Here is a 21470-nt window from a genome sequence, read left to right as displayed (position 1 = left end):
GCAGGAAAGTTCAAATGGTAATTATTTCTGCTTTATAGCTTACAAGACAGAATGCGGTTTTAAAACTGCAACTTTGGAAGTATGATGCAATGTTATAAAAAGAGGCTATATAAACTAAAGTTTTTGCCATCTATTCTGAAAGGGTCTGGAATATCTTACCTCAGGAAGTAGTTATGGCAAACCGTGTGTCTGCATTTAAAGAGGGCGTGGTTGCTTTCCTTGCATTGAAGGTCATCCACGGCTATAATTATTAGGTACCGTATATGGCGACTGGGCGTATAAGACGACCCCCCAACTTTGCCAACTAAAATGTAGAGGTTGGGTTATGCTCGCCGTATAAGACTACCCCAGTAGGAGTGTCAGGGTGCCGGGTATCAGGCAGAGCTGTAATTACCTTATGCTGCAGTAATCCGGTAATAAGAAAGATAGATTGCGTTCTCAGTTTAAAAAATAACTTGTTGTAACAGCTTCTTGTGAGCAGCCGCTCGTGGAGCTAGCAGTGCAGCTTCCTGCGTCCCTTGACTGGTGACGTGTGCGCTCCACTGATGTGGCTCACGCCGGAAGAGATTGCCGGGCTGTATTGTGGAGCGCACACGTCACAAGTCAGGTGACGCCGGAAGCTGCACTGCTACCCGTGCAAGCGGCTGCTCGCAAGAAGCTGTTACAACAAGTAATTTTTTTAAACTGAGAACGCGATCTATCTTTCCTATTACCGGATGACTGCAACATAAGGTAATTACAGTTCTGCCTGACACACGACACCCTGACCAGACCTGACATTCTGACACTCGGCGTATAAGACGACCCCCGACTTTTCTGAAGATTTTTCAGGGTTAAAAAGTCGTCTTATACGCCGGTATATACGGTAATTCCCAGGAGAGTTGATCCAAGAATTTTTCTTACTGCTAACTGGAGTCGGGAAGGAATTTTTCCCTTTTAAGGCTAATTGGCCCAGGCCTTGTAAGGTTTTTTCCCTTCCCCTGGATCAACTGGGATATGTGCAGGTTCAGGATGGTGTTTTTCTTTTTTTCTGGTTGAACTTGGAAGGATGTATTTTTTCAACCAAACTATGTAATTAAAAATAAAAATATGCAAATTCTTTGCTACTGATCTATTAATTATCTGTACTACACATACAATCCATTATATCATTTTTTTTTTTTGCTTCAGGTCTTCTTTGTCTGACCTCATGCAGTATCCCACACATGCCTGTGTGTTACTTCATAGAAGAAGCTTTTCATGGCATCCAAATAAAAGTCACATGCTGCATCCTCAATCTGTTCAGACATGTTGCTAATTGGAAATACCAGACAGGTTTAAAATAGCCTGCTGCAACCATTAATTAAACTTAAAGGGAAGGTCCAAGCAAAATAAAAAAATGAGTTTCACTTACCTGGGGCTTCTACCAGCTCCATGCAGCCATCCTGTGCCCTCGTAGTCACTCACTGCTGCTCCAATCCCCCGCTGACAGCTTACCGACCTCGGAGGTCGGCGGGCTGCATTGCGTACATTTTTACGCATTCCCACTAGTGCAGGAACAGTAACACATACATTTTTACGCGTTACTGGTTCCATGCGTAAAAATGTACGCATTCAACCAGTAACGCGTAAAAATGTATGTGTTAATGTTCCTGCACTAGCGGGAATGCGTAAAAATGTACGCAATGCAGCCCGCCGACCTCCGAGGTCGGCAAGCTGCCAGCGGGGGACTGGAGCAGCAGTGAGTGACTACGAGGGCACAGGATGGCTGCATGGGGCTGGTAGAAGCCCCAGGTAAGTGAAACTCATTTTTTTATTTTGCTTGGACCTTCCCTTTAAAAAAAATGAAATAGTGACAGTTTAGCCCCAACCCACACAACACTCTGTAAAGCCCAATCTACACGATACGATTCTTTGTACGATTCGGTTACGATTCTATTTATGATTCGATTAAATCCGACATGTCCGATCGGGATTCGATTAGATGCAATTCAATGTGCCATTGTTTTTCAATTACGAATCGAACTGAATCGAATCGAATCTCAATCAGACATGTCGGATTTAATCGAATCGTAAATAGAATCGTAATCGAATCGTACAAAGAATTGTATTGTGTAGATTGTGCTTAAAAGTGTGCAGCTGACCGCATCGACCACTCAAATACCCAACATCCCACCAAACCCACCCCTGTCCAGATTTTTTTTTTTTTTTTTTTTTTTTTTTGTGGTGTCCAGATTTTTTGTTCCTTTCACCCATGAGAAGGTAGAAATGATGTTGGCATGGTTGATATATTTTAAAAGGACATAAATATGGCACCATCAATATCCCTGTCACTTCAGATTGATTTCCTTTAAAGGGATCAGAAAAAAAATAAGTCTCAGGTTACATGCTTATCTGTGGCTACGTTAATCCACCTTGAAGCCACTTGGTCCCTCACTGTCTCCCTCACTCTCTTTCCGGTTCACTCTTGTCCCCGCTGGACGGCCTGGTAAGTATGGTACCTGAAACTGTTTTTCCACTCGGGTACACTTTAAGATAACAGAAACGTTTTCCAGATAGTCCTCTTTAACCAACTGGAGACTGTGCTTCTCTGGTCCCTTTAGGACCAGAGCCTTTGTTTAATTTTTCACTTTGATCACTGTGAGCCAATCACAGTGATCACACAGGATCAGGGGGCAATTCAATTGTTGTTAGACAGCTGAGTCTAGTGGCAGAGGGGACATGCGATTGCATCACATATGGCGGAGCTGGTGTAGTAGAAACGATGCCATATCAGGCTTAAGCAGCCACAAATGAGGCATAGATTTTACTACGGGTTGTCCTAAAGTAGTTAAACTCAGTCTGTGTTGGGATTTTGTGTTGAACCAAAAGCAAAGTAGCACAACAATAAATAGACTGTTTCGAGTATTGTATTATAATTTACAGAGACAAGATGTCTGTGATTTCAATTCAAAGCAGAGACCAGGGAAATAATTTTAAATTTAATCGAAAAAGGTTTCCTCAAGGATTAATTCTTGGTCATATGAAAGTTCCCTGCAACTTGCATGCCTGGCTTAAAGTAACAAAAGAGAAGCATGGTGTATGTTCATTACTAAGAAGCACCTGTGTTTATAATTATTTTGTTGGAGGTAGTTTGTGGACGACTCTCCCGGATGCTGGCCATGCTTGGGGGGGGGGGGGGGGAATGTCTTTCCAAGAGTCAGCAATTTCTGTACCGCATAAATAGAGTATGATTTTCTACTGATGTGCTTATTTTAAGATCAGTAGCCAGTGCCCAGGTATTTGCAGATGATAAATCCGTCTGTTATGTCATTTATGGAAATGGCTAACAGAGCAACCTCCATTTTTCTGAGGTAATTTTCCTATACCTTGTTAATAAAAGTAGTTGCCTGGTTACGTGACTCTGCTCAGAGATTTAGCAGTCTGCATGTTTTCCTTCCAACAGTGCCTGCTGTCTCTTTTCCTTAGGCCAGCTTTAGAAACCGCTTTTTGTGTGTCAAATTCTTTATTAATATTTTCAAGTAACAAGAAAATAAACAAGCGTATTAAACATCCATAAAGTGAATGTCACATGTCGATCGTATAAAAAGACAACGCATTACAACAATGTAAAAAGAACATAAAAAAAAAACTAACATCAACAGACACGGGATTAGCAGGACTGATACGCTTCCGTTGTGCTCCAGAAGATTTAAACCAGCTTTCTGAAGTAGTCATATAACCAGTGTAGGTGCTGGTCCAACTGCGGAGCAGGAGGACCAGAAGGTACTTGGACTGTGGCGATTTGTCTGTTGGTTGTGACATCACGCCTGAGTAGACTGTAAGCTAAGATCTGGAGGAGTGAGGGGAGAAAAGGCAAGGAAGCAAGAGGAAAAAAGGAAAAGGAGAAAAAGAAGAGAGAGAAGAAAAAAAGGAGAGAAAGAAAAGTGGGGCATATCTCACAGCCTTGTGATCAAGGCATCATCCATGAAAGGGTATTCTAGATTAAGCCCGATATTCCAGGTCTTTTCAAATCTTTTATGAGTGTCTCTCAAAATGCAAGTACATTTTTGTTAATCATAAAGGAATTAATCTTTGATTTCACTTCCCAAAGCCAACCATAGGCTTTTTCCAGTTATTTGCAATAGTCATGGCCGGCAGCTGAAAAGAACAGAGAGGACAATTTATTTTGTGATGACATTAGTCTATTTTCTCATGTAATAATGCCTGCCAGGGGTCTTTGGCGATGGGTTTATGGAAGAGGGAAGATAGCAATTGATAAATTGAGGTTCAGAACTTGATAAGGCAAGGGCATGACCACCAAATGTTGAGCATGTCTCTCTGTATATTGCAACCTCAGAAACAAAAAGGGTTAGCAGTAGGGAAGATTTTTGGTATGCGGGCTGGGACCAGGTACCAATGAGTCATAAGTATGAAGGTTACAGGAGAAACTGGAGATCCTGCTCCAAATATCTTGTCTTCTCTGTCTTTAGTTCCCATCAGGTCCTTTTCCCACCTGGTGACGTATGCGTGTTGTATAGGATGCTTAAGGTTTGTGACAAAGGAGTATAAAGTGGAAATAAGACCCCGGGAGTTGTGGCAACAAAGGCGAATGTTTTCGTAAGCGGTGAGATCCAAAGGGGGGTCCACATGCTTAATCAAAGTGGAGACCCAATGTCTTATCTGCAAGTAGCGAAAAAATTTGCTCTGTGGGGCTTCAAATTTATTGTGAAGGTCAGTCTACATTGTGAGGCCTCTAGAGGTTAGGAGGTGGGTGACTCTGGTGAGGCCTTTAATTATGCCACCAGTTAAATGCTTCAGGGTTGTATCTCCCTGGTGGGAAGAGGGGATTGTGAACTAAAAGGAAAGAGAGGCATATGAGAGGACTGTAAATAAGCGGAATATCGTATAGGGTCGGGTCAACTGTGCTATTGTGGCGGCACGATAATATGAGCAATATTGCAGGACAACCAACTCACCGTCAAATTTATGGGCATACACGAGGCCCTGCCTCGTGCCCCTACGGATGGGGAACACAGTGGAGCTGTGCCCAGAGTATTTCATAAAGACGGAGGGGCAGGAGTACATACCTTTGATCCAGTTTAAAAATTGTGAATCCAGACCCCACTTGCTTAGAACTTGCATGAGATAGTCCCAAGAGAGGGTATCAAAAGCTTTAACAATGTCTAACGCCAGAGCAATTCCAGGGATTTTTTTGGTTTGAAAGTAGTGAGCAAGAAGTATAGCATCCATAGACATAACAAAAGTTGTTTAGGTGATACCTTTAATGACTAAGTGTACAAGATTTCTTTGTAAGCTATATCAAAGCTTGCATAGAAATCTAGTACAGTTAGTCATTGAAGGTATCACCTAAACAACTTTTGTTGTTATGTCTTCTGATTCTCTCCATGACTAATACCGGACCACACGCAACCTCCGGGTGCCATCCTCTGCCTTCCTCCCAGGGACAAACCCTACTTGGTCTCTTTGAATGAGAGCTTGGAGGACTCCATTCAGTCTAAGGGCCAAGATTTTGAGGTCTATGTTGATAAGGGAGATAGGGCAGAATTGGTGCGCTGCTAAACAGTCCTGGTCTTCTTTGGGGATCATAGAGATATGTGCTTTAAGCATGTTCCCCGGGGGAATTGTACCTTCTCGCATGAAACTTGTTGAAACAGCAGGCCAATGTGGGAGCTAGGAGGGCAGACATTTTTTAATATTATTGTGCTAAAAACCCATCAGGGCCAGGTGTTTTATTTTTTTTCAGGGTCTTGATGGCAGATAAGACTTCTGCAGTAGCAATGGGGGCACTAAGTGACTCAGAAGCAGCCTGGTTAAGTTCGGGGAGGGGGATTTGGTTCAGAAAGTTTGTCTTGCTCGGGAGTTGACGTGGGCTTGTCATATAAGTTTGAGAGAAATTTAGCAAATATGTCAGTAATTTTCCGTGGGGTGTCAGTTGGCTTTCCAGTGTGGTTGTGTACCTTGAGTATATGTGGATGAAGAGGACGATTTTTTTTAAACATCTAGCCAATAGTGTTAGTGGTTTGTTAGTGTTATAATAGTACATTTGCCTTCGCCAGCGCAATTGCTGCTCTACCTTATCTGTTAGTAACAGTTCAAGTTCAGTACGGGCTCAGTCTCTGATTAATCTGTTAATGCAAGAAGGGGCCTGTTTCCAGTCTTGTTCTGCATTGTCAAGTTTCAAAGAAAATGCCTCAATTTTAAGATTCCGTTGTTGCTTAAGCTCACTCGCCATTCCAATATGGAAACCACGTATGGAGACCTTGTGAGCCTCCCACAGAATTAATGGGGAATAGACAGAGCCAGTGTAATCTGCAAACTATTCTCTAATTCTATCCTGCAGATGATTGAGTAAGGCTTCCTTAGAGAGCATGGAGTCGTTGAGACGCCAGTGAAATTCCTTATTCAGAGGGAGGGAGACTGAACATATTTATCTAACAGCTGCTTTATTTTAGTTCCTTGAATGTCAGTAGTCTCAGAAGGTGGTTTTGGGGTGGTGTTTTTCTGTCTGTCTAATTTGGGGTTGAGACTGACATTAGTGTCGCCTGCTAGGATTATTTGGCCAGAGCCATGTTGCATGAGGACTTTTAAGAAATGAGAGTAAAAGTTGGATTGATGAGCATTAAGGGTATAATAAGAAGCGAATGTAATGTCTCGCTCGTATAGTGTGCCAATCAGGATCAAGTATCTGCTAGTGGGGCCCACAATTTGCTTTGCACATAGGAAGGGAAGGTTTTCCCTGAAAGCTACGATCGCCTTGCGTACCTTAGTACATGCACAAGCAAAATAAGTGGAGGGGAAGTGGCGGCTAAGATATCCTGGGCATGAGGTTTGCGCCAGTCTGGTCTCCTATAAGCAAACCACGTCTGCATGACTCGCTTTGTTATAATTGAATGCTTTGGTTCGCTTATGGGGAGAACCGAATCCCAGTACATTATGAGAGAATATTTTTAGGGTATCCGCATTCATGGAGGCTGAGTGAGGATGTAGGCTAGAGTTGTCAACACTGTGAGATAGAGGCCCCAGCAGGAAGTAGAAGAGAGGAGGAAAGGAAGAAAGACCAAGGATAGCACCAGTGTAGAAAAGGTTCAGTACTAGAGGACAGTAAGGATTCCAGGAAAAAACTAAAGAGCACATGGAGTGGGAGGTGTGACCCATAGGGGAATCTGGTCCGAAAAGATGTCGGAGTGTGTGGAGGTACATGGAGAAAGGAACTCCAACAATGGCATGAGGGGGCGTGTGGTGACCGACCGCTCTGCTGGCTGTTGAGAGCTAAACAAGGATGTCCATAACCAGTGAGCATGGTTAAATTTAAGATAGGGGGAGCAGAGGCGGGATAGGTTATAGGATCCTGTTTATTTATAAAAGGGGTAAAGAGAAATCAGCCAGCAGAGCAATTGGTCGCCCTAAGTTAAAGAGCATATACAGGGGAATAAAAACACTGTGAGTGCCATGTTGGCAATCAACAGTCGCGAAAATGCTTGAACATTTTAATTGCCTAACAATGAGGATTATTAGCGGAGTATAAAATAGGCTTAAGGGGAGGGGAATGGGGGAGGGTCCAAACAGGGACCCTGGTGTATGAACCAGTAGTAGGAGCAAATGATTTAACCAGGGATAATGTCCTTCTTAAAGGAGGTAGAGATAAGGAGAAACAGGGAAAATATCTAGGTGATTGCCTGTTGTATACCTGAAGAGAGAAAATTAGTGCCCAGCGCTGAGCCCAGAACCAACGAGGATAGTGTAAGCAGTTGTGGAAGAGGGTAGGCAAGTGGATCTGCAGAAAAATGGGAAATAAAAAAGGCCCTCCAAATGTCATTGGAAAAATATATATTAACTAAAGGGCTTCAGTTCGGCTACTTGCACACCAAGACGTTGCGTTAAGTGCTACGTTAAGGTCGCATAACGTGCACCTAATGCAACTTATGGTGGTGCGGGAGAGGACGGTAGAGTGAGCCGCGTTAGGCGCTCTATCTGTATAAGGTCTCCCAGAGTGGCGCTAATTGGCTGGCGGGACCACGTGATGCGGAGCGAGACACTCCGCATCACGTGGTCCCGCCAGCCAATCAGCGGCCGCCAGTGCAGTGAATATTAAGTAGCCATGTGCGCGGCTACTGAAGCTGCATCTCCCCGCCTCCTCTCCGCCCCCACTGAGCATGTGCAAACAGTCTAACGCGGCTATAGCCGCTCTAACGCCGTAGCATGCTGCACTTTCGGCAGAATGTGCAGCGTTACATGTAACGCAATGTGGGCTGTGTGAACAGCCCACTTGTTACATTGCTGTGCGTTGGGGGAGCGTTACAGGCGCACTAACGTGCGCCTGTAACGTCTTAGTGTGTAAGCAGCCTAAAAGAGCAGTAATAGGCAAAAGGGTTGTAAAGAGGGCCCTATGTCATCCTCCAGTGGAGAATTGGAGGGACTGTTATGTGATAAAGTTATTGTGAGAAAAGTAAGGGAGTAGTGTAGGGATGCGATTATTCCGAGGTCAGCACTGAGCACATACATCAAATAAATTGGCAAACTGCATTTGCATTTACATAGCAATACTCATTGCCTGAGCAACGTGCAAGAACATTAGTGCTATTCAATAGTGATGCCAAGCGCAGACAAAGTAAGGATATTGCAGAAAATCATATCACCGTAGGCAGGGGTGCCCTTTGAGTAGATTGCGATCTACCGGTAGATCACAAAGGACTTCATGGTAGATCCCGACCACACTACATTTTCCATTCTGTATATACAGTTGTGTTCCTAAAATTGTACATCGGTAGATCATTGTGACTAGTTTTTAAAGAAGCTCACAAGCTGAAAAAGTGTGGGCACCTCTGACCTCTGACTATGTTTGCATTACTCAGCAATTTGTAGGCTGAAAGGCAGTTGGATTTCAATTAGCAATCATATCACGGTGACAGGGGAGTTGAGGGGAAAGAGGGAGAGGGGTGCTCAGTGACGGAAGGCCGCTCCATGCAGCCTTGGGGTATGAGCCTGTACGGGATGGGGGGGGGGGAGACAGGGGAGGGTAGCACAAAATCCAGAATAGTTGGACAGTAATATACATAAGAATAGGCATAAAAAAGCAAGAGGTCCATAAGCATGGAGAATAATCCAGGCGATATGCGTGTTCAGGCAGTCCAGGAAAAAATCATTGGGGGAGGGTATGCCAAGTGGAAAGTACTGTTTGAGCTAGAGTAAAGTGTGTGGTAGGGATACTGGTTGGAATAAGGCCAAAAGTTAAAGTATAAGTAGGCATAGGCAAAATATACGTAAATTATCTGAAACATCTGTGACGGACTAAAACTGAGAAAGTTTAACTGTTTGCATTTAAAAAAAAAAAAAAAAAAAGGTGGTAGTAGAAGCATAGATGGAGGGACAACATTAATTTGCAGGGCATCCAAGGTATTTAATGGCCTCAGTGTGGAGTATCATCCCGGGTAGGTTGGTTCCGTAGCTCTAGGGGGTTTCTTGGTGGTAGCTCCCTGACGCCAGGCATCTTGAAGGGTTGGAGAGCTCTGCGGCGGTCCGCCTGATGAAGGTTTATTATTAACATTGGGAAGAAGGAGATGCAGCCGTTCCAATAGCTGTTGGGCTTCACGGGTGAGGAAACTGAGAAGGTTTTGCCAGATACTGCAAATACTAGTTTGAAGGGGAAGCCCCATTTATATTTTATATGAGGCAAAAGCCAGGGCCGTTGTGTATGGCTTCATTGCCTTGTGCTTTAGAATCGTGGTAGGTGCAAGATCTGTGAAAATCTGCTACTGGTGTTCCTGGAAAGGGGCTCTTTTTCTCTCGCTGCCTGTAGTATAGTCTCATTGGTTCAGGAGAATGTAAATTTAATTAGGATATCTCTCGGAGGACCGTCTGCTCTTTTGGGGTCTAAAGCCGGTGGATCCTGTCGAATTCCAATTGCTCGATAGGCAGGGAGGGCACAAGTTCCTGGAACATGGCTATTGCTGTTTTGGTGAGATCTAGGATAGATTCCAGGAGCCCGTAGATCCGTAAGTTACTCCTGCAGGAGCGGTTTTCGGAACATTCGAGACAGAGTTTTTCCTCGGTGAGCTCCATTTTCAAATCCTCCAGCTCTCTTTCGTGTGCATCTAAGACTGTGGCTGCGTTGTCTTCAAGATCCCCAGTGGGGGTCGCTAGTTCATGGATCTCCTTTTTTAGTTGGGTAGCCGATTTAGAGTCTACTGTATCTAGCTCTCTGTGAAGCAAGGCCTTGAACTTTTTCAAGCAGTAGAGCATCTTTGGGAGTCCATTCGGGAGCGTCATCTGCTGCGATTGATTTGTGTGGGGAGCCTCTGAGTGTTTTGGCCTGTGAGCGGGCCTGTGAGATGATGGTGACATCAGAGCGTGAATAGGCCACGCTAGTTGGGCCGTGGCGGGAGCTGGCAGAGAGGGTGATCTTCAGCTCAAGCCTTTATATTTTCAGCTCATCGTTGCCTGAGTGTATAACGTGTCTCAGGGGGTAATTACGAGGTGAAATGGTGACTGGCGAGGCTCTGCTGACAAGCAAATGCAGTCGGTCATGCGGAGCAGCACTAAAGAGCGGCCATCTCATCAGCGCGCCAGTCACACCCCCCTTTAGAAGCCACTTTTTAAAGAACACGGTCAGGCACATTTTTTTTTTCTGCGTGCCAGCTGCTACTTCATCTTGATCCATTAGTCTTGGTCAAGACTGAGAACATTAGAGCTGTTTGCCAATCAGTCTGAGGAAATATAGAAAATAAGCAACAATTGTTTCTGCTCTATGTGCCTGTTAATTCATTGACAAAAGGGAAAGTACCTGAGGTGTCTGTCCGGAAAACTCTTTAAACAGAACATGGATTCAAAGATAAAAATATAATTGGCTAACATTACATTGCAGGAACATTTAAGCATCATTATTATTATATGCTCCTATTTATTGCCTGAGGAAGTGGGATATACCCGCGAAACGTGTTGCACCTTGTTCGGAGTATGTAAATAAACTGATTTTTGCTTAAAACGGCAATTTTTTGTGTCTGTTTTGGAGGGGTAAGTCCACCCATACCTACTTCATTTTATCCATTTTAAAGAAATATAGTTTTTACCCTGTTGGCGCCTCTGTACTACTATTGCATTTGAGCATCATTGATATGTCTTTATAGTAACCTTTAGCTAGAGTGGAAATTCACTTGCCAAAGGAACATTCACGACAGGCTTGCCTCCAAGCTGCTTTACAGCCCTAGTTCAAGCGGACATCCAGTGTGAGTTAATGTTAGTGTCAGAGAAAATAACTTTATATGTTATAATGAATTACGATAGATGATATTTCCTTTACACACTTGCGCTACTCCATATAAGGTAAAGGCCCTGCTGCCTTAATGCAATAACTTCATGGCATTTTATCTGGGGGCTGGGTTATCTCTTCCACAGCCCATCCTCCAGCTCTGTAGCCTACACCAAGCTCTTTGGCCACAGTATAATTGTGTAAGATTTCCTCTCAAAAAGCAATTACTCTGTGGCCACAGACCGGGGAGCAGGCTTCCCTTCTGAGCACCTGGCGGCTGCTTACCTACTTAATTCTTATAGAAGTGTTACTTAATTACTTAATTTTTCACACATTGTTTCTGCATTTTAGCTTAGAATGTATGTATGTGCACAGTAAGTGATGCTTGGTAAGTAACCCCTCACCTCTCCTCCGTTCTTACAGCTCATGGCTTGTATTAAAACTAGCTATCTTTATTGCATGTACCAGTGTCATTAGGCGAGGACCCGGTGCAGGCAATTACAGGAGACCAGTGCAGTACAGTGCCCAGAACAGATGAGAGGTGAGAGGATGCTTGCCCAACATCACTTTCTGCTGCCGATCTCTTCAAATGGGGAGATTGGACACCATGGAGGGATTCCTGGTTATTCCTAAAATCATCCCATGGGTTGTCAAGCATATGCTAGCACAACCCTGTCTTCATTACTGACTTATATTTAAATAGACTGTTGTTGTGTTTACAATTATTCAACTTCAGGGTATTAAAGACTTTTCCATGCTACCACCAAATTTTATATTGACTGTGTAACTAATTTGGTATAACCTTTCATGATGTTGACGAGTCAGTCTTTCTTTTGTAAAAGACAATACCAATATGTCATTCTTTTAGTCAATAATAGCACAACAAGACAGCTACTTTGAGGTGCAGAGAGAACGTGAGAAACTACTGAGACAGCAATCCTCGAGAGGTAACTGGCTCTTAGAGCAAGAGAAACAACGGAATTTTGAAAAGCAGCGAGAGGAGTTGGCCAGTATACAAAAACAGCAGGAGCAACTAAAACAAGAAAGGCAACGATGGGAACGTGAAAGGAGTAAGCAGCAAAAGGAGATGGAGGATATGGATCTAAAGATGCGACAGCGAGAGGAGTCTTCTCGGATGGAAACTGAGAAGTTACTCCAGGAAAAATCGGACCTAGAAAAACAAAGAGAAGCATATCAACATGATTTGGAGAGGCTACGTGAAGCACAAAGAGCAGTGGAGAAAGATCGAGAACGTTTGGAACAGCTAAAGAAGGTAAAGAAACCAAGTGTTAGTGCTGGATCCTTTTCACCAGACTTGATCCAAGCAACAATGGTAAGAATTTATTTGTTGATCTCTTGGTAATGATCCTGTTCATGTGTTGCAAAGTGTTAATTAGCCTTATTCATCTATAATAGCTTAAACCTCCCTGAGGCATGGAACCCACTACAAAGCGCTATCGCAATCACTAGCGTTGTTAATGAGCGTTTTCTGGTGATTTTGGTAGCAATTTTAAAGAGACTCTGTATTGTTAAAATCGCACAAAAGTAAACATACCAGTGCGTTAGTGAACATCTCCTATTCCCCTCTGTCACAATTTCACCGCTCTCCGCCGCATTAAAAGTGGTTTTAAATAGTTTGTTTATAAACAAACAAAATGGCCACCAAAACAGGAAGTAGGTTGATGTACAGTATGTCCACACACAGAAAATACATCCATACACAAGCAGGCTGTATACAGCCTTCCTTTTGAATCTCAAGAGATCATTTGTGTGTTTCTTCCCCCCTGCAGCTCTCATGCACTGAATTGACAGGCTGATCGTTTCTTCCTGCAAACAGCTCTGCCTGTGTCTAATTCCTCAGTTTGTGAAAGCCCAGCCAGCTCAGAGGACGATTTATCCAGCTTGTAAAAGATAAGAGAGCAGAGAGAAGCTGCCCTAATCTAAATAACACACAGGCAGTGTGCATAGAGGGGCCTGGAGGGGGGCTTGCATCACAGAACCACAACACTGAAGAACTTGGCAGCCTTCCAGACACAGGGCGACAAGTCCGACAGGGAAAAGATAAGCTGATTAAGGGCCCGTTCACACTGCACGCGTTTCCTGCCGCGTTTTGGAAACGCGTGCAGGTGGCTGATACGCACGACATCAGACATTGCATAGAGTGCAATGTCTGATGTTCACACTGCATGCGTTCCGGACCTGTGCGGTCCGGGAACGCATGCTGCACGCAGATTTTGCTAAACCGCGTGGCTGTCCCATTCACTTTTCAGTGATGGGATCAGCCACGCAACGCACACAAACGCGGATGGCCATGCGTTCGTACGCGTTGCGGTCCGCACGCGTTCCGCACGCATGGCCATCCGCATTTGTGATCTGAACGGGCCCTTACTACAGAGATGGGGATCGTAGAAAGTGCTGCAGTAAGCCAGAGCACATTAGAATAGGTTTTGGAACTTGTAGGATGTTTGAAAACAGGATGCAATTTTTGTTACAGAATCTCTTTAAAAAGTGTAAGCATTTTGCCAGCGATTGTGTAGCGATTTGGGATTATGCAGTAATTTAAAAAGGCTAGCAAAATCTCTCTGTATAGCGATTCATAAGCGATTTCGCCAGCGTTCATATACTTTTCATTGCAGAAATGCTAACGCAAAATGCTGCATTGTGGGAAATAGCTGTTTACAGCGGTTTCCAACTGCCAAAAACCATGCAGCAGCTGCATCACCTGTCAGCAGTAAAATGTTCACTGGAGTTCCTCTTTAAGCGGGGGGAGGTTCGGGGGAGGTTCATGTGAAGACGATCTGGTGATCGTCACTATCTGCAGTTTTCATAGTGCGTGGCGCTGTCTGTACGCTTGTCTGGCCCGCCTACCGCTGTGCACCGATTGGCCAGAAGCAGTGAATATGTATTATTGTTAATGAGTGGGGGGGCGGATCCACTCGAGCGAGCGGCGCACACAGCTTTACCAATCGCTGGATAGTGATGGAATGATGGCAGCGGTAGGCGGAGCTGTACGCTCTGTACAGCTCCGCCTACCGCTGTGAAGTGCAAAAAGGATCCGCAAACCAGAACAGGTTGAGGTAGAAAGAGGCTGAAATGTTTATTTGAAAATCCACAGACAAGGCAATAAAATCACAGGGTCAACTAACGCGTATCGGGCCTACCATCCGCCCTTAATCGTAGTTGAACGCCTACCGCTGCCATCATTCCATCGCTATCCAGCGATTGGTAAAGCTGTGTGCGCCGCTCGCTCCAGTGGATCCGCCCCCAGCTCATTAACAATAATATATATTCACTGCTTCTGGCCAATCGCTGCACAGCGGTAGGCGGGCCAGACAAGCGTACAGACAGCGGACCTGGCACTATGAAAAACCGAGGATACTGATGATCATGACACGAACCGTGGTTTCTGTTTTAAACTGTTAACCGTGCAGCCCTAATTACCATCTCCATTATGTGCTGCCAAACGGATAGCTGGTGGTTGTATTGGCATAGTACCATCTCCATTATGAGCTACTGAGTGACATTCTCCCATTTACTAATGCTTCTGTAGTGCACAAATATGTTCCATGGATAATATGGTGCTTAGATGATGCTACAAGCTCTGCTGGTGGCTGAGGTGTGGTGCTTTTATCTATAGTGAGGTATGGTGGTGTTGGGGTAGAACAGGATGGCAGTGCTGCGGGTTAATGCCGGTTGGACTAGTGCTGCATGTTTGAGAAGTGGGGCAATGTTATGGAGTGGGGAAATTGGCTAGGGCCAGTGCTGAGGTGAATAATCTGGCATAGTGCTGTGCAGTGGATGCCATGTGGCATTGCTATTGGGGGGGGGGGAGGGGGGGTGGTTGTGAGAGAGTGGTGCCTGTTTAGGTGTGGAGGATTATGCCAGTGCCTCTGCAGGAAGACTGCTGGGGAAACTGCTTCCCCCTCATAAGCACATCTCACTCACAGCCAACTGTCTTTCTGCCAGTATCTCCTCTTTTCTGCCACTTTGCGCTTACTGTTCAGTATTGTTAATCTCTGCTCAGTTTTGCTTTCACTACCACCTCCCTCTTGGTGTCAGTTGTCTGTCTGCCACTGCTTTGTGCCACTTTTCTTCCAATACCACATTCCTTTCCTCAACTATTTTCTCTTATCATCTCCCCCACTTTCTGTCCAATATTTCCCTTTCCCAATGCCTCTTCGTTATTGATGCTTCTTTTCTGTATGCTGCACTATCCTGCGTCCACCTCTCCCTTATTGCTCTCTCTCTCTCTCTGTCCGTCACTATTGTCTATCAGTGATAGGCAGCCTATTGGGCCAATCAGCGCTGGGATCACATCCATTAAAGCCACTGGACCCCCCCAAGGCTCAGGGCGGGACGAGTGGAGCGGCTGTTAGTTACAAGGAGGACACTTAAGTTACCAGCGCATGCTACGCAGCACTACCACAGCATAGCGTGTGCTGAGCTTGCACTCCTCTCATTAAGCTGCACTGCTAAATCAAGCCCTATGTTAATTAACATAGTAGCAGCCGCACTAGTGGAGAATCGCAGTACTTTACAGCAGCGGCCAGCACTTAACGGAACACGCGTTGCTATGCAAGCAACGCGTGTAACAAACAAAGGCCTCCCTGAATTTAGTTTGCGGTGCTGCCATGTAACTCGCACTTCATGAATCAACCCCAATGTGTGCTTTCATAGCTGCCTATATGTCAGGGTATTTGTTTTGCAGATTCTTTATTTGTGCAACATAACACACCAGCATCTGTGTTTTTTCTAACAACTAGCTACCTGTTTAACAGTGGAATTACAAATTCATCTATTTCTACATTGTTTTATGTTTTTACAATTTTTTTAGGCATTGTCTCATTCAGCAAGCTTTAATGGAGAAGGAATGCAAAACCCGGAGGCCACAGGTCAGCTAGCTATGAAACCTTCTGCCAAACTTAGTGCATCCATATCAACAGCTGATTACTTGGAGAGACCTGAAGTTACACGACGGGATAGTAGCTCTACAGACACGAGACCAACATTGAAAAGTGATGTGCCTATTCACTTGTTAAGTGCCACTAACCAGATCCAAAAACAAGCATTACTAACAAAGCAACAAATTCCAACAAAATTAGCTGCCCTAAGCAAGAGTGGAAAGGATAAACTTGGCAGAGGAAAAGCCTCACACCGTACAGATAGTTCAGGTTGGTGTATATTTAAATTTTCTGAACCTGTAACTGTTCCCAGACAAATGTTTTTCATGTGTGAACTGTATTTTTGACAACTGCTTTTGAATCATTCCAGATCTGCAACCTCTTTCCAGTTAGGAACTCTGGTCCAACTCTCAATTCCACATTCAGCCTTTTCATATATAAAGGACACCGGAAGTTAGAGGGATATGGACGCTACCTTATTTATTTCCTTTCAAAATTATATACTCAGCTAAAGTGAGGGAAGCCTCAGGATCCTATTGAGGCTTCCCTCCCTGCTCTGATGTCACCTGTCGCTGAGTGCGGCCCCCAGAAGATAATCAACAAGGCAGGCATTGTCGCTAATCATATTCGGGCCACGCATCTCTTCTTCCGCCAGCGTGGCCGCGCAATAGCCAACCAAGTACTGCGTGGGCAGGGTAGCGCAGCTACTGTGCGACAACGCTTCAGGAATAGGTGTTGCGTGGCCCCGATGTGGATGGGGTCACGCTCAGCAACGGGGGACAATGGAGTTGAGAAGGAAGCCTCAATAGGATTCTGAGGCTTCCCTCTCTTTAAAGAGAACACGAGGTGTGATGGTCAAATCCTAATAGGACACAGAGGTATGTTCTGTGTACAACAACATGCCTCTGTGTCCTTCTATTGTGCCTCCAGCTCCTCCCCCCCCCCTCAGGCTCTGCTGCCTCCCCTTAATAAAGCGCCAGGCTAGCAACAATCTGCTTATCACTAGACTATTTACCTGCGATTATCATTCATCGCCGCTCCCCCCGCTTCCTGTATTGCACGGCTCCCCGTCTGTGTCCCTTCCCTGCCCGCCTCCGTAAGCTTCCTCCAATCGGAAGCTAAGCCGCGACTTCCTGGGTCACGGCTTAGCTTCCGATTGGAGGAAGCTTACGGAGAGGTGGGGAGCCGTGCAATACAGGAGGCGGGGGAGCAGCGATGAATAACAAGCGCAGGTAAATAGCAGGCTAGTGACCAGCAGATTGTCGCTAGCCTGGTGTTTTTTTTTATGGGGGGGACAGCAGAGCCCGGGGGGAGCTGGAGGCACAATAGAAGGACATGGAGGCATGTCATTGTACACAGAACATGCCTCTGTGTCCTATTAAGATTTTTATCCTGCGCTTTGGCTCGGGATCACTTTAAACAATACAGTTGCTTTGTTTGCATCCTGCTGATCTTCCATGCATCAGTAGTGTCTGAATCACAGACCTTAATCAGGTATTCAGCAAACTTTAGTCAAACTTATGATCTGCATGCTTGTTCAGGGTCCGTGGCTAAAAGTATTAGAGGCACAGGACAGCCAGGCCCTTTGCATTGTTTATAGGGAACCCGAGGTGAGCAGGATATAGAGGCTGCCATGTTTATTTCCTTGTAAACAATACCAGTTGCCTGGCAGCCCTGTTGATCTTCTGGCATAAGGAGTGTCTGAGTCAAAACCCTGGAACAAGCATATGGCTAATCCAGTAAAACCTGAGTCAGAGTGTCTGATCTGCATACGCTTGTTCAGGGTCTATGGCTAAAAGTATTAGAGACACAGGATCAGGAGGACTACCAGGCAACTAGTATTGTTTAACCTCCTTGGCGGTCTGATTCTTTCCAGATTTTAGGGTCTAAAAGCGGTGCAATTTTTTTTCACTCTTTCAGACCCTAAAACCTGAAATAAAACATTCTGGCAGGGAGATCTGCAGCAAAATAAAAAAAAAATGTACCTTCCTGGGCTCCTGTGCTGCAGTTTTCTCTTTGCCCACAAGATGGCGCTAATATACATATAAACAAACTTCTCTATATTTCTCTAATATAGAGAAGTTCGTTTTCAATATTAGCCCCGCCCCCGATGACGTCACGCTGCCACCACTGCTCTGCTGCCACCACGGCTCCGCTGCTCCAACTGGCTGCCGGGTCCCCGGAAGAATAGCGGGGACATGGGGGATCCCGGCGGCCAGGGAAAGACCCCACACTGCCGGGGAGAGAGGCTGGAGTCCCGCTGCGCAGCGAGATCGCGCGCGGGACTCCACAACTTCAAGTAAAGCTCTGCAATGCATACCCCGACCTGAGCTCGGGATCACCGCTAATAGCTTGTTTTTTCTACCCCGAGCTCAGGTCGGGAAAACCGGCAAGGAGGTTAAAAGGAAATAAATATGGCAGCCTCCATATCCCCTTCATCTCAGTTTCCCTTTAAAGGGAAAATACAAATGGCAGCCTGCATATCATTCTCACTTCATTATTCCTTTAACCACCCTGGCATTCGATTTCTGCTGGATTTGTGTGCAAAAAGTATTTCAATTAATTTTCATAACATTTTTGCCTGTAACTTACCAAAACGTGTCAAGCAAGGGTATACATTTTTAGTATAAAAAGTTTCAAACACAAAATCATGTCAAAAAATAAATTTAATTTTCCCCCTCTGCCAGACCACAATTTCCCCACTCTTCAGCTTTTTGGCAGAAAACATGGTTTTTTAATATGTGTTTTTTTCACATTAAAATATTTGCATTCATGTGCAAATTTCACATGCAGGTTTCCAGAGCATGCGAAAATTCACAGAACATACATTTTTATGTGAAAAATGCATGCAAAAAAATTAGAATCGAGCCTTTAAAACTGGTGGACAAGCCTGACTTGTTCATATCATTTTATCTATTTTTCGTTGGACGTGTCAGGCTCGACCATACAGCCAGGGAGTCTAAGCAACCCCTATCTAGCTTCCCTTCTATGTCTTATAACTGACAACTCTATAAGCAGGATCCCACACTCTATTTAGTCACTTGACATTCATTAATCCTTTCTAATCAAAATATAAAATCATTGTGGATATTTATATTGATATGTACTGGGTAATGTATTAGAAATCAAAACATGACACATCGTTTGAATTTAGCCCTCTATAGGTTGATAATTTTCATCTAAGACAGCCTGTAAATCAAATTGAGAAAAAAAAAGTGGCAGACTATTCCATTTTGCTGAAAGGTCATTACAGCAAATGAAAATGACTTGCTAGTTTGTATGACCACCACGTGTTTGTGTGCAAGCCTGACAATGTGGGCATTATTGGACAATGTGAGATGCAACTTGCGGCTTGCATAGGTTGAGACACAACGTCCTAGAGGTGTTCTATTAGATTTAAAGAGACACTGAAGCGAAAAAAAAATTATGATATTATGATTTGCATGTGTAGCACAGCTAAGAAAAAAAACATTAAGATCAGATACACCAGTCTAATTGTTTCCAGTACAGGAAGAGTTGAGAAACTCCAGTTGTTATCTCTATGCAAAAAAGCTATTAAGCTCTCCGACTAACTTGGTCGTGGAGAGGGCTGTTATCTGACTTTTATTATCTCAACTGTAATTGAACTGTTTACTTTTCCTCTGGCAGAGGAGATGTCATTACTTCACAGACTGCTCTGAAAGACTCATTTTGAATGCTGAGTGTTGTGTAATCTGCACATATAGAAAAAACACTATATACCTGAAAATAAAAGTATGAGAATATTTTCTTTGCTGCTAATCTTCTAGTAATTATTCATAGTACACAACCAATTCATTATGTCATATTTTTTTTTCCGCTTCAGTGTCTCTTTAAGGAGAGCACTAATGATCCAATTTCTAGCGAAAAATCATTTGCGCGATCAGAAATTCTGATCAAAACAAAAATCGTTCACGACACCATCAACGAATCAATCTTTGCTTCCTATCTATAACAACCAATCAAGAAAATCCAAATTTTGGTTTGACAAAAATCCAATCAGACGACTATTTTTATAATCGTTCATAATCGATTGTGCCCATCAACTGAGAATATTTTCAACCAATTCGATCTAAATTTCTGATCGCTCTAATGATTTTTCACTAGAAATTGGACTATTAGTGGCCACCTTTAGGTTATGGGAACCAGTCAGTAATATCAATTCCAGGAACTGTCTACGTACTCTCCCATTATGTGGTGGTGGTGGTTGTCGAGTACTTGTAGTAAATAGCTCTGTATAGAGCTACTGCTTGAATGTACAGTTTCATCTCATCCTGCTCACCAGTAACCCCAGACTCAGCAGTATACCCTGCAGCAGCATTAAAGCAATCCTGAAGTCACAAAAAAAGGTTGGATACTTACCTCAGTAGTACCGCACTTTCCTGGAACTAAAGAAAGACCTGAAGAAACTTGCACAACTTGACAGCGACATCTTTTTCTTGACTACATGCAAAAAGGAAAAACTTATACCTCAAGGACTAAGGATACAGAATCCCACCCTGCATACATACAATAGCAGGTTTGCAGAAGAAATCTGCAGGAGGAGCTCGGAGAGAATACGGAATTACCTTATAAGAGTCTGCTATAACCGTAAGAGGATTACAAAGGATGAGATACAGAGCCTGAAACTGTCTCTGAATGATGACCACACTGGAGCATGGGATAAACTACAGATTTTCTATAGGAAACTTCAGAGATTCCTAATTAACAACAAAAAGAAAAAACTACAGAGACTTAGAATTAAGAGTGGATGCCTGGATGCACAAGCAGCAGAAAAAGAGCAACCCACAGGTGTAATGAATCTTTTCTCTTATCAGGTTACTGAAGCTGAAATGTCAGTACTCTCCAAAGGCCTGTCATTCTGCCCTGCAAGACCCATAGACAGGATTGCACTCTGTGGAGATATGGAGGAATTTTTCAGAAAGCTGCGACTCAAGGAACACTACCATGATAAGGAAGCCTGTGATACAATGGATAATGGACCAAAACGCACCAGATCTAAAAAGAAGAAAAAAAGATGGACCCCCAAAGAAGGAGAAAACGCGACCCTGGATAAATACATCAACAAATTCAGACGCAGAATCTCTGACAGGATCCTGAGTAAAAGAAAGACACTGGCCCAGAACGTAACACCACAGGAGCGACAGGCCATCAGATCCCTTAAGGAGAATAAGGACATTATTATTAAACCAGCGGATAAAGGTGGTGCCATAGTCATAATGAACACCAGTGACTACACCCAGGAGGCACAAAGACAATTATCCAACACCGCTCACTATGCCAAATTACAGGGGGACCCCACAAAAGGCTACAGGATGGCACTT

General features: G+C 44.1%; 1 protein-coding gene across 3 annotated transcripts in view; it reads left to right on the top strand.

The window, feature by feature from the left end:
* The window catches only part of LOC137508598 (rho guanine nucleotide exchange factor 18-like), a 168138-nt gene that overhangs the window by 124168 nt on the left and 22500 nt on the right, over positions 1–21470 (top strand). For 2 of the 3 annotated variants that reach the window (XM_068233766.1, XM_068233765.1), the window contains exons 16-17: positions 12096–12560; positions 16062–16398. In XM_068233766.1, coding sequence (XP_068089867.1) covers positions 12096–12560; positions 16062–16398 — 802 coding nt within the window. The remainder of the gene's footprint in view (positions 1–12095; positions 12561–16061; positions 16399–21470) is intronic. The other variant, XM_068233767.1, reaches the window with a different exon arrangement.

Source organism: Hyperolius riggenbachi, chromosome 1 (assembly GCF_040937935.1).
Source record: "Hyperolius riggenbachi isolate aHypRig1 chromosome 1, aHypRig1.pri, whole genome shotgun sequence".
NCBI classification, from domain to species: domain Eukaryota; kingdom Metazoa; phylum Chordata; class Amphibia; order Anura; family Hyperoliidae; genus Hyperolius; species Hyperolius riggenbachi.
The sequence above is the reverse complement of the archived record's forward strand: the minus strand, read 5'-3'. Positions and strand labels throughout refer to the sequence as shown.